This window comes from Dermacentor variabilis, chromosome 3 (genome assembly GCF_050947875.1).
Source record: "Dermacentor variabilis isolate Ectoservices chromosome 3, ASM5094787v1, whole genome shotgun sequence".
Lineage (NCBI taxonomy): Eukaryota > Metazoa > Arthropoda > Arachnida > Ixodida > Ixodidae > Dermacentor > Dermacentor variabilis.
The window spans coordinates 172,385,515-172,402,761 of record NC_134570.1 but is presented as its reverse complement, the minus strand read 5'-3'; the positions used below and the strand labels follow the sequence as shown (position 1 = coordinate 172,402,761).

The following is a 17,247-nucleotide window of genomic DNA, read 5'->3' as shown; positions in this document are numbered from 1 at the left end:
TTCGGTCCATGTGAAGCTGCACTGATCGCCATCCATACTTACAGGTAACCAGTGACTGGTAAAATCATTTTCCTGTGGTCCACTTCAAACCTCAAATACACGCTATTTCTACATTGTTCTTCAATGTGAGACCACTGCAAAAATCTCATGAAAATACTGGCAGACAGGTACACGTGATATATCAACCCAAAACCATTTTTTATCGTATCGCTTTGTTGATTAATAAATATCAGAAAAACAATTCACATGTAGTATCCTCCGGTGACCTCAAGAGTAGCTCCCGTGATAAAGGAGCTCACAGCCGGTGAGCAGAGGAACTTGATGGCTTCGGCTATCTCCCATGGCTGGGCGGTCCTCCTGAGCGGTGTGCTCGATATCGCTTTAGCCTTGACGGCTGCACCAGCGTGAGCCATGAAAGGAGTCTCCACCCATCCAGGCATCACTGCGTTACAGCGGATGCCATGCTCTGCAAGTTCCGACGCGGCAGACTTGGTCATTGCAACGACGCCGGCCTTCGCGGCGGCGTACGCGGCTGATGACGCAGAGCAGCACTTCGCCGCAATGCTGGATATGTTCACGATGGCTGCTCCCCCTTTCGGAAGTGGCATCTCAGATCGGCACATATCACGGCCAGCTGCACGATTCACCAGGAATGTACCCTGCAAAAACAAAGGCGAGGCTTCAGATGTTTGCCGCATCACAATTTGTGGTGCACGTATGTTCAGAACTATGATACCCTCATGACGATAATCCTCGCCCCGAACACAACCAAACAACTGATAATCAACATCACCACAGCCGCGTCGTCGATAAAGCACACTTGCGTGCCCGAGTTCCTTATGAGCTATCAGCAAGAAACGATGTGCTCGGCCGCAGCGGGTGTTGCAACTGACGTGGTTTTCAGTTAATTAAAGGGACACTAAATCGAAGCAATAAATCAGTTTGAAATAATAAAGCATTGTTTGAGAACCCTGCAGGCAGTAATTTAAGAATAATAGTTCGATTGTTAGGCGAGAAAATGAACGTCAAAGTATCAGTATTTGAATTTCGCGCCAAAACCCCGACGCCGGTACGTCAGTGCGACGTCAGGGATTCCAAAGTATGTTTTTGCATTTGGGCCGCGTTGGCTGAGCAAATGTTCCCGAAACTTGCCATGTTTGATGTTTGAGGAAAGGATAGAAGCACCCTGGACATTCGAGGACATCACATGTAACTTAAGTGTACCACGATTGCAATCAAAGAGCTGCATTCCATCTGCAGATTTAAGTCATTAGTCCTGGAACACCTGAACACGACTTACCCGAATCACCTACAAGTATACACAGATGGCTCTGTCAAGGCAGACGAAGACAGCTGCGCAGCTGTATTCTATATTCCCTCTATAAGATATACGTGGTCTGGCCGTCTGGACTGTATAGCCTCGTCGACAGTTGTGGAAGGCGTAGAAATAGCTTCTTCTCTGCGTAAACTAAAGACTGCCTCCGCAGAATGTGGTTGTCCTTACGGTCTCAAAGGCCGCATTACAACAAGTATACCGTGGTGTTCCATCCCTCAAGTTCCCACGTAAATCACTAGCCATCGTGAAAGAACTCAACAAAGGCTTCACAGTAAAGTTTCAGTGGATTCCCTCCCACACTGGTATCTCAGGAAACGACAAAGCTGATGCGCTTGCATACGCAGCGCTCTATCATCCTCCCAAAATCAAGGCTCGAAAGAGTAATCAAGTGCCAAAGTCTGACATTCGGAATCACTTTGCGTCGCTTTAGTTTCCACCGCATATGCCCTGCGTAACCAAGAGATTGCACCGAGAGGAAGCCTCAATTCTATACCGAATAAGGACAGGATCTGCTAATACACCGGCCTGGTTATTTAAAACGGGGCGAATCAATTCTCCGAACTGTACGGCATGCAACGAGACAGGAGACATTGAGCACTTTTTGTGGTCCTGCCAGCAATTCCAAGATGAAAGAGACACTCTCCTGAAGAATCTGCAAAACAAGGACCTTCCGCATGCGCGCCTGCAACACCTTATATTTCCCGAGGGATCAGTTATTGCCTGCAAAGAAACTTCACGTCTCCTCATCGAATTCTTGAGACTGGTTTGATGGACATATGGTGAAACCCTTCAGCGGTATTGTGCGAGACGCTCGGGCGGAGCAATTGCTGGCCTTGATCGCCAGGCTAAACCCGCCTGTTGCTACAATTCACCACCACCACCACCACATCATTAAGAACACAATGTAGTCGATCTGTACCGCTATATAATAAATAAGTGGGCCCTATAAGATGTCATCAAAATATATGACGTCACAGCGACGGTGTGGGAACTTCAAGGAGGCGTCGCCGCCCGTCTTTCCTTCGTGCGCTTTTTTCTGCCTTACCGAGCAGCTTATCGTGGTAAGAGTGGTGTTTTGGTGTTGTAGAAAGGTAATTTACTGATGCAGAAGAAATAAATGTTCTCTTTAGTGTCCCTTTAAAGCTCAAGTGCAGATCAATAAACAGTTCAGTATTCTTGTCGCTACTGTGTTGCGTCACTTCAAACAGCACCAGCACCAATGAAGCAGCACTATCACTGGCGGAGGCAGCAGCAGCAGCAGTAGTAGTAGTGGTAGTAGTCCCTCTAGTAGTCGTGCTTCAACTGGGAGCCCTAATAGCTTTGTTTACGTCATGTGCTGCAGAATCTACATGTATTTGCTAAGCTTAGCAACTACAATATATTTTTTTATTGACGGCTGGTAGTGAGTAATGTTGCGTCATCTACATAAAACACAGGTCAGGTATGCAGTAACTGTGAGGTCGCATTATCAATACACAGTAAGAAGAGCATAGCCCAAAATGAGCGTTGCAGAACCGAATTCATAATTTCAACATCAGATTGCGCTGCATCAAAGTGAATGATATGATGCATACTCCTAAATAACTCTCAAAAAGAGCTTAAGGTGCTCCTTTCGGAGTATAACAATATCATTTTCCCTTAAGTTTATCGTGAGGCAATAAATATACGATTTTGCAATATCCATGAAAATTCCTCCTACCAAATAATAATCCAACATCAATGAATTTCTGGCTGCGAAAGACGAGGTCGCGGGGTCATATTCCGGCCACAGCGGCCGCATTTCGACAGGGCCGAAATACAAGAACACCCGTGCACTTAGATTTAGGCGCCCGTTCAAGAACCCCAGAATGTCAAAGTTAATCCAGAGTCCCCTCCTCCCACCCCCATACAGCGTGCCTCATTATTGTTCCGCCACGTAAGATCACATAATTTAATTTGTAATTTAACAACTTTATGTATAAGGCCCACGAGCATTGGCAGGCGGTTTTAAAGAAAAAAATATTTCGTAAAGCTGAACTGGTGGGGTGAAAGAAATATGTGTTTGCTAAGAATACTTTTTTGTTTAACCTGTTTAACCCTTTTAACTGTTTATTGAAAGATGAGTTCTAGAAAATTGTGTTTTAGAGACTGTGCAAGCACTGGCTTGTTCGCCGGCATTATTTGCACGTTAACGCATACTGGTTAGCAATACTTTTTAATAGGAAGCTTCAGCATGGGGTGAACTCCGGTTTCTTTATACAAAAATCGATGAACTGAATATTTTATTAGACCCCCATTGCACGGACATCAGTAGAATTTGTTGCATTTGAGCCAGAATGTTAAGTTCTATACTCACTCAAGAAAATAATGTTTCACGTTAAAGCCTGAAATGTTTTACAAATATTCATGAACTGGTAATATACAAAAATTAAAACAACAATTAAACTGCGGGGTTTTACTTTCCGAAACGATCTGTCATGAGGCACGCCATAGTGAGGGGCTACGGAAATTAATACCTTCAGGAGTTCTTTAACGTGCACCCTAATCAAAGTACCTCACTAAAATGGGGCCGCCGTGGCCGGAATAATTTACAAAAATTGAAGCCTATAATTTACGTAGTTTTCCAGTTTACTCTGCACCAAAACAAATATCGCCGCTCCGTAAAGTGCATCTGTGTCTAAAGCAACTAAAGGGGGTAAACTTAATCTGTAAATTCACAGATTACCTGAAATTTCTGCATCGTTCACCGGCGTTGGTAGCATTCCTACTCACTAAAAAGTTGTACATTTCAATGTGACATATAAAAAATCAATAAAAAACTCAGTACCTTTCCACTGTGTGAACAAGGACGGCTTGCGAAGCTATGTATGTGTGCCCCTTATGACGAACTGCACCTTCGCCGCTGGTCGGCCCGGTATTGCACTATCTTCGGGTTCGGCCCACGTATCGGGAGTGTTTAACGTCTGCGTCACCTCTGCCGCGGGTCAGCCCGGCATTGCGCTAACTTCGGGATTTTTATCTACACGCGGACGCGATAGTGGGGAAAGGAGCCCTTAACAGCTTCGCTGCAAAATATCCAAGCTCACTTGAGCACTTGTTATGAGTTGTGAGAGCGAAAGCATTATTGTCCACTGCAACGCCGCTGAGCAGTCCTCCGATTTATGAACCCCTTGCGGGCAAGCGAGCGCGTTGAGGCACTTGGCACGTTTTGATTTGTCCTTACCGAGGCGCAGTTAGAAAGCAGGCGGTAGCTTGCGCGGTCAAGGAACGCGCGGATAACGCAGGCATCCGGGAGGAAGGGTGACGTGGCGTCGCGGGTATGCCATCTGCCCTCACCCAATACCGCGGCAACAGACGTCCCCTTTCGCCCGCTCTGCTCCGCCGAGGCCCGAGCCAACGATCGCGAGCCAATGTGCGCACGATCCCGGCGTGGCCTCGCCGATAATAGGAAGTTTTGCTGGTACAGCCGCCGCCGTCTTTTCGCCCAATGGCCCATTTGGCGGTTTCGAAAAAATTTTTGTAAATTCTGCGGTTTTACGTGGTGAAACCATGACTTATGATTATGGGGCGCGCCGCAGTGGGGGACTCGGGAATAATTTCGACCACCCGGAGATTCTTGACAGTGCAGCTAAATCTAAGTATACGAGTACGTATTTGCAATTCGCCAGAAAAGCGGTCGCCAAGGCCGTGATCGAGCCTGCGACCTACAGCTCTGCAGTGCAGTTAGAGATGCGCCACAAAGCTACCGCTGCAGGTAATAAGTCAACTTCGTTCGCTCTATGTGTGTAGGCATTACCAGGGGTAGTTTACAGAATCACAATATAATATTTTATTTTTTAGTTGATACGTGATACTTATTTTCCCAATTTGGAAATCGTTAGCAGTGTTCGTAAAAATGTTGAAGGAATAAAGAAAATGCGCTGCCTGTTGTATCTAGATTTTAACCTTTTCTTTTTATTCGAACAAACCTCGTCGAATTTGGTGCAGTGCTTTCCGAGAAAAAAATTCATAAACTATAACTGCCACTCGAAATCCGATGGCGTCTGTCGTAATGCGTACTTTCCTTGCTCTCGAAGCAACCCCCCCCCCCTTTTTTTTTCAGTCTGGGAAATCGCGGTAACGTTTGATGCATTATTTCCCAGAACAGCAAGAGCGATGTGAATGGCACGAGTTATTGAAGCAATTGCAGTACACATTTGCAGGGTAACATTTAGCGACGTCAGAATTCCGAAGCTCTTCTGGGATGACTATAGTCATCCCAGAAGATTCCCGTATTTGACTATAGTCGTCAAATACGGCATGTGTTGGTTAGAGCCAACGTTGTGTCAAGGGCATTTGTGTCCGTGAGGGTCACAACTGCGTTCCTCGGCATTATCATAATTTCCATCTCACCTATCAGCAATGAGCGTGGGGAATAAACTGGTGCGTAGAGGGCGAAGGAAATCTGAATGTTCAAACAGGGGATGTTTTAATATAGTAGTAAGAAAGCAGCAGCGAGCAAAGGCTTCAGCTAGCATTTCTTCACACAAGTACGGGTGGTAAAAAAAAAAGGAAAGCGTGCGCAGCTGGCACTAGCGGTGCAAGGCAAAAGCGGAGCTTGTGATCACCCAGCTTTTATGTGGCTTGCCTAATTTTTTTGTAGGTTTTGCGAGGTTATTCAAGGTTGTGCCAAGTCGTTGGTGGGCTTCGCTAAGTCGTTCCTAGGCCTTGCGGGGTTATGGTAGGCTTGGCTCAGTTGTTTCCAGGTTTTACGAGGTTATGCTAGGTCTTGCTAAATTGTCTCGGCGGGCTTGACGCTGGAAGTTTTCGAGCAGTCTAAGGCGTTATCGCTTTCTCGGCGACGTCGAACATTCAGGCGTGGACTCTCGCGTTCCCTGGACTGAAACTCGGGATCCTCGACTCGGCATCGCCTCCTCTTAGCCGCAGCTTCGGCGTGGTGTTCCGGTTCAGCTCGGCGGCGACGCATCGCTTCCCGTTGGCAGTACGGCGCTCTTCCTGGTAAGCCGCATCTTTTTCGGGCGCCCGGACTTCGGTCTTCCCATGGCAGCAGCACATACGCAAGGAGTAGAGGAGGCGAGAGGTGTATCGCCATGCCAGCTGTTCCGAGCATTTACTTGCCTCTAACGTCACGACTCCGCCCTACGCCCTTGCAGTGCGAAGAGGTTACGTGGCTGGGTAGTCTCGCAGTTGGTTGCTAGGCAACGCGAGACGGCGTGCAGCTGAGCTTAGCTTTATGGTAACGCTACAACACGGAACTAAAAGCTAAAACAGCTCCGCTGTTAAAAAGAACGGCGCCTGTGTACGCTGGCGTTAAATTAGGGTCCAGCGGGCATTGTATTCCAAAGGAAGTGGAAGTACAGATGCAGCATTTGAAAAAACTAGGAATAAAATTTTTTAAGAGGAAATAAAGCAACTATGCTTTATTTGGAGGTGTCCGGTTAATAATGAAAATGGCAAGTTGGAAATTAAAGCAATGAGTACAATTGCACCTCTGGTTGACAAATGAAACCTAAATTGACGAAATATAAAGTAAATATATAAAGGAAGGAACAACAGGGTAATTCACTAATTGTGCTGAAATAGGTTTGCTAAGTAAGATTTGCGAAAAAAAAACAATTGAACATGTGAGAAATACTTATCACTGCCTGATAACATGTAATACCGCAGAAATTAGGCACTGCTCTTTGTATTGCAGCTAGCAGCCAATACCGCACCCTCAAATTCACCCTGATGACGTCATCAAAGAGCTCATCCGTGCACTCGCAGAGTGGTGCCGTGCCCAGTATACCGGCACAGTGGACGACTATGCTCAGCGGCTCGGAGAACGCACTCCTGATTTTGTCGAAGAGCTGCTCCACGGACACGGATTCGCCCACGTCGACAAACATGGCCTGGTGCTCGGCGTCCCCTGCAAGACAAGAATTAGTTGTCACGAGCGTGGTACAGATGCGATTGCAGTGCGGTGATAGGAGACGTGCTGGTTATCGTTGCACTTATGAAGGAGCCACGTAAAACTATCCACACAATTGGGTTGTCCTCTTTCCTTTCGGTCTTCTAACCGCGCTTAACTACGTCCTCTGCCAGGCTGTATTCCAGTATGTCCACGTGCTACCTTTAGATTTATTTTACACTTTAAAAGCAGCTCAACTCAAACGTCGAATAATGATGAATAATGAATTGGTAGCCATTACTATATTTACGCTACCAGCGCGTAGCACAAGAGCTGCAGGTAATATGAACCATTCAGGAACGCCAGCATTCCAAAGCTCTGTTGCAATGATTTTAAATAGTCTTCAAATACAGCATGTCTCGATCATAGTGTTTGAATAGGTATATATGTTTGGATCTGTCTTGTGCCAGAAATACATTCAGCAGAAAGTGGTAAAAATTCGGAAGAGCTTACTGGGGACTGTGCCGCGTAATCTGAAAATGTCAAGTAACATTAATTTCCTTTTAAATATTGTTACATTATTTAAAAAGCTTGACAAAATGAGAAATAGGCGCATTTGCGGAACACTATTACATGTACTTTCATTAGTGTACGCAGTTTTAACATTTATTTGTTGTTTTGTTTTCTTGTTTAGATCTGAAACTACTACTTATCATATAATAATTGTGACTAGTTTATATTCTTCAGTACGCAATAGCAGTAAGTACAGGCTGAACACGAAGAAACACAAGATAGGAAAATATAAGAGACACAAGGTCGAACCTACTACGCGTGTACAACGGTTCCTGTAAGGAATACATCTTTCCATGAGAGTATGACGTACAGCTCGTTAACGCAAGAATCACCCAGCTTTTTAATACCTAAGGCTTCAACGATCTTCCTTGTTAGTCTATCTGTTGATTTCAACATTATGCTAGGTCTTTCGCAATAATGGTGCGCAACCGCAGCACGTACAATGAATACCTATATGCCCTGATATTATTTTAGTTGTGCTGTACTTACGTTATTTAAATCTGTAATTTGGGCGTCTCCCGTTTGACCCATGAATGACGTGCCGATATCCAAAGGAATTGCGTAGACCACGTTTTCAGTGCACTGTAAAGGCTTATCGTGATGATTTTTAATAAACACAGACTTTCTTTCTTCTTTATTAACCGCGCTGCAGATTTCCGCTTGCTTGTCGGGTGCGGTAAAAACTACATTTACTCCCGTCCTTGCAGCCACTTTAATGAAGTTATGCGAAACAAAATGTGTGTAAGGAATAGAAGACAGATTCTTTGGTCCTTCTTGTGCTCCCGCGTGGTTGGCATTAGTGCCTTGCTTCTTCAGCTTCAGCACTTTTTCTGCAATCGCAGAGAGCATTGCTCGCGGACATCCCGCTTCAATTAAGCGACGAACCTGTTCGACAAAACTTTCGCAGCCGATGAACGCTTGATTTTTTAGGTATTGTCAAAGGATAAATAAACGACACTGCGGTTTAAGAGCTTCGAATGCGAATAATCAAACATCAAAAATTGCTTTTTTTGCTCTAGACTAGAATTCCCAGCAGACATGTTTGAATAAGAATTGTAGCCTTAAACCAAGAAAACTTAAAAAGAGCAGTCAATAGGCAGCTCGTGGGACACTATTAAAGGTGCTAGGCCTAGACGAAAAACTGAAATTAATTCGGAAGACTGCTTTTGCAAGTCCTCCTCGTCACATGTTAAGACTACTGCAAAGTCATTACCAAATCTAAACACAGGTAGTAGTTGCATGGGTGTTCGTCGTTGTTGCAACAGTCTGTCTAAGTTTGCTAAGAAATTGTCGCGCAAAACGGGAGCAATGCCAGATCCAATGCAGATACCATGCTTTTCTATGAAGATGTCCCCATTCCACTCCACATAAGTTCATTCAAAGTAGGTGCTTACCAACTCTAAAAACAAACCTACGGCTATACCAGAAGGATTTTGGAAGGCCATCGCCCCCTACATCTCTATGCAGTCTGCTACGCTAGTTGGACGGGCATCCTGTCCTACCGAATAGTACAGATAAGATGTTCACAAGTATGCGTTTGGTGCACGGCGTCAGCCTATCTGTTTGCGGGTGATATAGTGTGGAGTCGCGAGAACGGGAAGTGTCCAGACGTTGAAGCTATTCTACAGCATCTACAGAAACTGGCGGCCGCGGTCACTGACGATAACTTAAGCAGGACACACGCCACGACGGAGGATGATTGAGTGCAGCATGGAGAGGGTGACTTGGCTGGTGGTGTCAGACGGTAAATCAGTATCGCAGCATCTTGTCAGGTAGTCAGTGCATACAATGATCCAGCGGTTGCCTTTTGTTTAGAGGAGAAAGGGAATCACGAGGTCAATTCGAACTGGCTTGAAAAGTAGAGCTAGGAAGTGTCGGCTGTTTTATGAGTTCGGCTGGTCAAGCTATATGTTTGTGCATCGACTCTGACCACAGCTGACCACTTCCAGTTCAGTCCAGACCAGTCCAGTTCAGCCAACAGATGCATACGTGGACCTTAGACCGTTCTTGGGCAGGCTGGAGCGTATGCACTGCTCCTAGATGTCCGGACGTGGGATCCTCGTGCATGGCCTGCAGAATAGTGGGGCTCATCTTTCGGAAATTACAAGAACGAAGCGGGCATAGGTGGTTGGGAAATTTCTTTTGTTTTTTTGTTATAATGCAAACTATAACGTGCACTTTGCAGCGTGACAGAGTGCAAGTCACAACACACGCGTGTTAGCATCGAACCGTGTACTGTACCACCTAATCGTCCATAGGGAAGTGCGAGATACAGCGCAAGACACTTATCCCCCGTGTCTGTCCCTTTCACTAACATTCGAAACATCAAAAACAAACGCGATTCGTTCACTTCCACAGTCGACACATTTAACCCACATATCATTGTACTTACCGAAAATTGGCTCCATCCACATATAACAGACCATGAAATCTTATCTAACACACGTGGCTTCTCGGTTTATCGCTGCAACCGTACGTTGCGTACGGTCGCAGCGATAATCATAATTGCTCCGACCCGTAGCCGCCTACGTCCGATGTACCACGGGGTAACATTCTCGGGCCGTTCTTATTTAACATGTGTATAAATGAGATTCTATCCATACATGAATCTGCTAAATTAGTTGTTTAGCTCATGATGCCAGCATTTCTCTAATACGAGAATCGTCTAATCGATGAGGGAAACCTGCCGATAATGATATTACAAGGATGGGCTAACCAAAACTCTTTAAGAATAAATGTCTCGAAGACCAAAGCAATATTTTGTCGCACTAAAAATACATAAGTTCCAATACCGACTTCTCTTTCAGTAGCTGAATGTCAGGTGGAAATCGCACAAAGCTTTTGAAACATTAGAAATGATTTTTAATCACGAGATGCTACGGAATACACATATTGACACCACGCAAGCTAAGTTGTCGCAGTAAACTTGAGTAATTTTAGTAAACCGCAGTACTCTACCAGGTAGCATTATGAAAACTATTTATAACGCTTTGTTTGTATCGAGCTTAAACTGTTGTTGCTACTATGGGGAACAACACAATTCAACCTCCAGAAATTACACAGATTACATAAATGTTCGTTACGAGCTTTAAATGGTGTTTCCAATTACACTCACACTTCTCCTTTGTTCAGCAAATACGACATTTCGGAAGTCACTAGGATGTTCGATTATAGAATTTGCAAAAGTTTTAAGCGAGAACTAAAAATGGTGCGTCTTTTCTGCCGCAGCTGGCATATCTAGCAGAAAACATTGCCCTGTATCCCACAAGAAAGACTGAGCCGACGAAATACCGAACACACAAAACAATATACGGTCAACAAACATTAAAAAACAAGTTAACAAGGCTGCTAAATACATTGGACAAAGACAAGCTTACATTAAAGACCGTAACTTTAAAACATCTAGGTGTTCATTTAAAACCCCCTTAATATCTCTTTGTCTAACCACTTCAACTGCCGATAGATCCAGCATTAGTTTTCATAGTGTTCTTGTTTCGCTGCCATGAATGTAAATCGTCTTTTATTCTTCTTCATAAAACTGTCGCGATTCAGTATGTTCCATCGCATTGTTGGCAACTTTCTGGAGGCTCACCATGATTTGCGTATATGGCATCACGTAACCTTATAACCACTATTTTTGTGGTGGCCTGTGGCTTCCTCAAAACATCTATGTCGCCAACTTTTTCCTCTGGTCTCCAGCATCCTGTATGTCTTTGATGCAGATAGACTGATTATTATCTTCGTGATTATTATTTTTTTTCTCACCCAATTTGTTTTGCTTTTTCATGGTGACCACTTTTGCATCGGTTCACCACGGATATCGATTTAAGGCACGTCTTCTTGTTATTCATAAATCGCAGGTCATTGCAGAATAATCGCTCGAGCTCGCGTATATTCTAGAACGCACAACAGCATTTGCGCCACGACAGAAATCTGATTGGACAAGACATCTTCATTGAAGCACTTGCTAAACATATAACGAGCAAAAGAATGTCAAATTCAGACGTATTACGTGCCGAAACCACGGCCTGATTAGGCACACAGTAGTGGAGGACTCCGGAATATTAATTACCACCTGGGATTCTTTAACGTGCACCGCAATCTAAGACTCCGAGCGTTTTTGCATTTCGCCGCCACTGAAATGCCACCGCGGCGGCCGGGGTCGAACCAGGGACCACGAGCTCCGCAATTTAAGCCCTTACTCACAGAACCACCGCGGCAGGTAGCAAGTCCTCACGCCCGTTTCGCTTGGTCAGTCGGCAGTCTGATATTGAATGCGCAGGACGCTGTGGTGACGTAAGCCTGCGGATTTCTTGCGCATACTGGCGCTGAACAAATCTAAGCCCTTGTGAAATGGAGTGACCTTCAACTTTATTTTCCTGAGCTGCGGTAACCGTGCATCCGGATATCGCGTTCCAGTGTCACTGCACACATCGCCGAAGCTGCGAACTTAGTTTATTAAGTTTACTTCGATGACAACAACCTAAAAGAGCCTAGGAATTGTTTTCGCAAATATTCTATGTTCGAGTGCATTATTTGGCCAATCAAAAAATAAGCAGGCACATCACCGTGCACAATACCCGCACCGAGGGCAGGTAATCGCTTGACAAGGTAAACACCGAAGAAATGTACTTTTTCGCCAAGCAGATCGGACTTTCTTTGCACGCCACAACGCACCAAAAACGCACACTGTACAGTGGGTGCGACTGCAGCGCCTGTGCCTACATCTTTACACGCTCCCAGCAACAAAGCAATACGTGGCGCTCTACGGTGCTTGAACAAACTACTTTTATTAGTAGACTATATCCATGACTACTGCACCCGACCTAAACTTCGTATATTGAGCGTCAGGCCTTTCCCGTTCCAAGTTAAGCGTTTTGCAACTTGACTGGTGGCGGATTGGGCTAGTAGGTTTGCCATACTGCACAATTGGCTCAGTGCGAAACAAGATGGAATTACTTTTAATCCACACCTTCCACATTGCGCGTGTGTCAGGTTGTCAATATGTGGTGCAACGCGAAATAAGGCGGAATTGCGTTCATTGCGAAAGCACTTATCTGGACACTCCAATTAAATGTTTTCCTTCGGTGACGGCGTCGCCATGAAGTTCCGAATATTTTTAGGCATAGGCATGCTATATGCCACGCCCGGCTGTACTACATGCGGTATATGCGAGATATATTATACGGTTCAGTCACTAAAGTTGCTCATACCAGATGATACATTCCTGACAAAATTATTCTTCAGAATTTTCAGAATGGCAGCCTACAAACAAATGTCACGAAACAAAACACCGAAAGCGACTGTCTTTGATCCTTTTTTCTTTTCCTTTCATCTTGTGTTGCGCTGCTCCACTTATTGCTGACTTGAAGGAGGCGTAATGTGGAAAATGTGGATTCAGTCGCCACCTGCAGCATGCTATTTTTTTCATACACATTCAATTCCCTCTTCCTTATTAATATGAATAATGTTTTAGGTGGACAGCTCCCACTCGGCACCTATAAAGGCGGATCGGGAAGACGCTGCATTCAAACAGCGCCCCAAGGCACTAGGTGCCACAAGGGAAGAATGCAGGAAACTGCATTCTTCCCTTGCAGGAAAAGAATGCAGGAAACTGCACGTGCCAAACGTTTCAATTAGTGGATTTGACACGCGTGAAGTATGGGTGCGATCATGGCCTAGTGCTTAGAGCATTGCGTTAGCTGCTGTGCCCGACGAGCGAAGTTCGATCCCAATATCGCTCCACATCTGTTTCCACGTCTATGCCATCCTACATTGCTAACACATAGGTAAGCATCGTGCTCAGACCAGCTCAAGCTCAGGCGACCATTCGCCTGAGGTTAGTAGAAGGTTGTCCTCCCATGACTGGTCTGCATGGACTGCAAGATCGCATGGATAAGGTTAAGTTCATTCGTTAATTCCGACAACTCTTATTTTATAGTCAGTTCGGCATGGAGTACACTATCAGATGCTTTTGATAGAACAAGACCAATGGCGTCAATTGTTTCGTATCATTTAATGACTACGAAATCAACAGCTGTTTCAAGGAGTTGTGCGACTGTCAAGAGACGCTACTGGAATACATGTTGATTGGGGAACAATGAGTGTTCTCAACGCAGGTGTAAATCGATCTGGATATTACATGTGCGAACATTTTGCAGCATACATACGATAACGATATCGGTCGACGAGTACGATCTTAGCTATATGCCAGTTATGAGGGACTGTACTTTGGGAAAGTGATGCGTGAAATAAAATTTTATATATACAGCGCTACAAGTTCTGTATATCTTTGCAGAAAAGCACTCCGTACACCGTCTGGTCCCACCAATTTTTTTACGTCCGTGTTCAGCAGAAGCGCTAAAATTCCTTTATATCTAACTTCTACATCTGGCATTTTCACTGAGTGCGAGTCGAAGGGAATGTGTGCACTACTGGCGGGACAGATACACAGATTCTGTTCAGTCGCTGATGAGGACTTCTGGGCCACCCTGTCGTAGCAATATATTTCGGACAAAGAATTTAGTGCCTTCGGCAGCATTACCTTCCGGCAGGGCTGTAGTTTCGGCGTAGTGAGTAAGGTAATCGGTGGCCACGACGGTCAACTTATTACACGACGTCGACGTGACAAAAGACCCCTGTACGTCCATCCAAATCTGCCATCAAGTTCGGGAAGGAGGTTTATTATTCTGTAGGAATACCGCAGGCCTTTGCTATGGCATCTTGTTTGGCTGACAGTCTCGGCATGTCTTCACGTAAAGAGCGACGTCGGCGGTCATATATGGCTAGTACTGTTTCTCTTGTGTTCTCGCGGCCCGTATGTAATAAAATGAGACGCCCTGCTGCCGGATCGTCATGTTGGGCTTGCAGACCCTATGACCGCAGTGTAGAGGGCACAACGAGAAGGTAGTTTCTACGTATTAGTAAAAATTATTTATGACGACATTGTTTTGCAGCGAAAACGAGGATAGTCCACGTTGAAATATATTGGTCTAACCCTCTAAGTGCTAGTGAAGGCTTCGTAACTCCGTGTCTGCTCGTGACAGTTGGGTTTCAAAAACTTAAATTATGGGTTTTTAGGTGCCAAGAGCACGAACTGATTATGAGGCATGCCGTCGTGGGAGACTCCGGAAATTTGGACCACCCTGAGTTCTTCAACGTGCCCCGAAACCTAAGTCTACTCATTTTGCACCCATCGAAATGTGGCCACCGTGCCTGTGATTCGATCCCGCGACCTCGTGCTTAGCAGTCCAACACCATAGCCACCACGCGGTTCGGTGACGTCGTCTGAGCTATTGTCGTCGTCCTGTTCTCGAGGCGCCGGTCAAATAGGGGCGAGAGACAAGCAGTGGGCGTCAGAGTGCATTCGTCCAGACTTGTAGACCGCAGTGATGTCTAACTATTGTGGCATGGGTCTCCACCGTGTAAGGCAACCTCAAGGGACCTAAGTTTGCCAACCAACACAATGCGTCATAGTCGCCTACGACATCTAAAGACCTGCCTAAATAAGAGAAATGCACTCTTTTTTCGTCGTAAAATAATTGGCTTGTGTTTTCGATAGCGATTGGCTAGAGTAAGCTATGACCCTTTCAAGTCCGTCTTTTCTACGCTACTTTCGCCGGCGTGAATTTCCGTATCTGTGTCGTCGTCAAAGTGTGCAAGTACTGGTAGAGACTGCAAGCGTTTGTGGACTGCAGAACTGATAAGTGAGCACACGCCCCTCGCGCAACTTTATATTTCTTCGTTCCTGCTCTGCAGGGATTCTTGTGGACGCCCCGTGGCATCTGAGTAAATGCGGGCGCTACAGCTACCCACCGCTAGAACGCAAGCGTGGAATGGCCGCGATGCGGACATTATTGAGAATTCAACGGGAGGTTACGCTCTCACATGTCTGTGCTCTGCAGGTGCAGGTGAGTGATCTGTATCTCCAAGGTAGGCTAGTTTCAGGTGACCTATAGAGACTCTCTTCGGTTCTTCGGTTAACGAGCGCTAAGTACTAAAGTGTCGCGATGTGCATGAAAATCTGGTTTCTACTATGCAGAAAAGTGCCTTTCCTGCACCTTTGTTATAGCGTCGACTGCGGCATTTAGGCGTAGAGTGGAAAGCACTCGTGCATTAAGGTGTAATTAACAGCAATTAATGCTTACGGACGCTTGTGAGTACACACTAATTGGAAAAAAACGTTATTTTTTATGTAAATTTTAAGTTGCCCGATTACGCGATGGCCACTTTGAGGGGCAAAACCCTGAAAGTATCGACTTTTGGCAAGCTTCACAGCACCATACTGACGGAAATATCATAGCCGACCTACCTGGCAGAGACAGGGCAACCTTTCGTGCTGCCTCGAGCTGCTTGTCAGCAACGACCACGATGGCCCCGCCGGCGGCCAGAGTGTTGCAGACTGCTTGGCCAATGCCGCTTGCACCTCCAGTTACCAAGGCCACACGTCCGTAGAAACAAGCGTCCGCTGAAGCCATCGTGACCAACCAACTTTGCCACTAAAATTCGATACGTGTAACACGCAGCTGGCTTTAGAATAGCTGAAATCGCAAAGCACGACCTCGAATCTGAAACACCGCTGAGAAACTCCTGCCCATAAGCAGTGGATTGAAACTGATCGGCAGGGAGTGTCTATGTGTGTAGTTCGAAGAGAGGGGCGTGGGGTGAGAGGGGGAATAAAATAGGTTCAGTGCTCTCCGTGGACTTGCGAATGCGCCAGCAATAGGGGAGCACTGGGGTCTGAACAGCTGTTCAGATCCGAGCTGTTCAGATAAAGTACAGTAGGCCACAGCTGTTCGTGGAGTGTACTGGCCGCATACATAGGTTTATGGAGTGTGGTGTTTAATGTGCCTAGGATCTGATATCACCAAATAACTCCATGTCAGTAAATTATGTGTTGTCAATAAATATTGAATGAAATGGCAAAATTGGGTGCTAATGGTTCAAGGGACATTGTTGTAAGAAGACTAAATATCTGTCACTGTAGGTGGCATAAAATGTGTAGCTATAAAAATAATGACAATGACTGACGTGGCTATGACAAACAGAATTTCATTAAGAATAAGTAATGCAATAAGCCAACGCCATCATAGCCACCTCATTTCCAGGATATTGCATCCGGCTAAAATTTTTAAACCATTTGAAGGTAAAAAGTGGTTCAAAAGAAAAGACGAGCGCGCTGCTTGCTATGACAGTAGCGTAGAAACACATGGACTGCAAAAACAGTGACACGCCCTCCTCCTACAATGAGGTTACTAAACACTTTGTTGGGTCCCAAAGTGTGTACTTTCCCATTGTATACGTTAATTAAGTTAAATAAACTTTCAAACTTTCAATCTCTCAGTCGTAGAACCTACTTCCTTCCTCATGCGTGGCTCAACAGAGCTCAAGGACTAACGCTCTGTCTATTGCAAACGAATACGTATCCCAATCCCCGTCGCTCTTACATAAAATCTATCCGGATACTTAC

The 17,247-nt window shown here is 45.4% G+C and overlaps 1 protein-coding gene across 1 annotated transcript; it reads right to left on the bottom strand.

The window, feature by feature from the left end:
• Positions 1–242: 242 nt before the first annotated feature.
• On the bottom strand, positions 243–16,255 carry LOC142574907 ((3R)-3-hydroxyacyl-CoA dehydrogenase-like). The gene is made up of 4 exons (XM_075683901.1): positions 16,090–16,255; positions 7,042–7,223; positions 2,098–2,113; positions 243–592 (listed from the first exon to the last, which is right to left on the bottom strand). The coding sequence occupies exons 1-4, from the start codon at positions 16,253–16,255 to the stop codon at positions 243–245; spliced, it is 714 nt and encodes a 237-aa protein (XP_075540016.1).
• Positions 16,256–17,247: the final 992 nt, after the last annotated feature.

Coding starts and splice junctions, on each gene's coding strand:
- LOC142574907 (XM_075683901.1), bottom strand. CDS start 16,255: ATGGCTTCAGCGGACGCTTGTTTCTACGGACGTGTGGCCTTGGTAACT. Junction 7,224..16,089: donor GGTTGCCCTGTCTCTGCCAG/GTAGGTCGGCTA, acceptor CTTGTCTTGCAG/GGGACGCCGAGCACCAGGCC.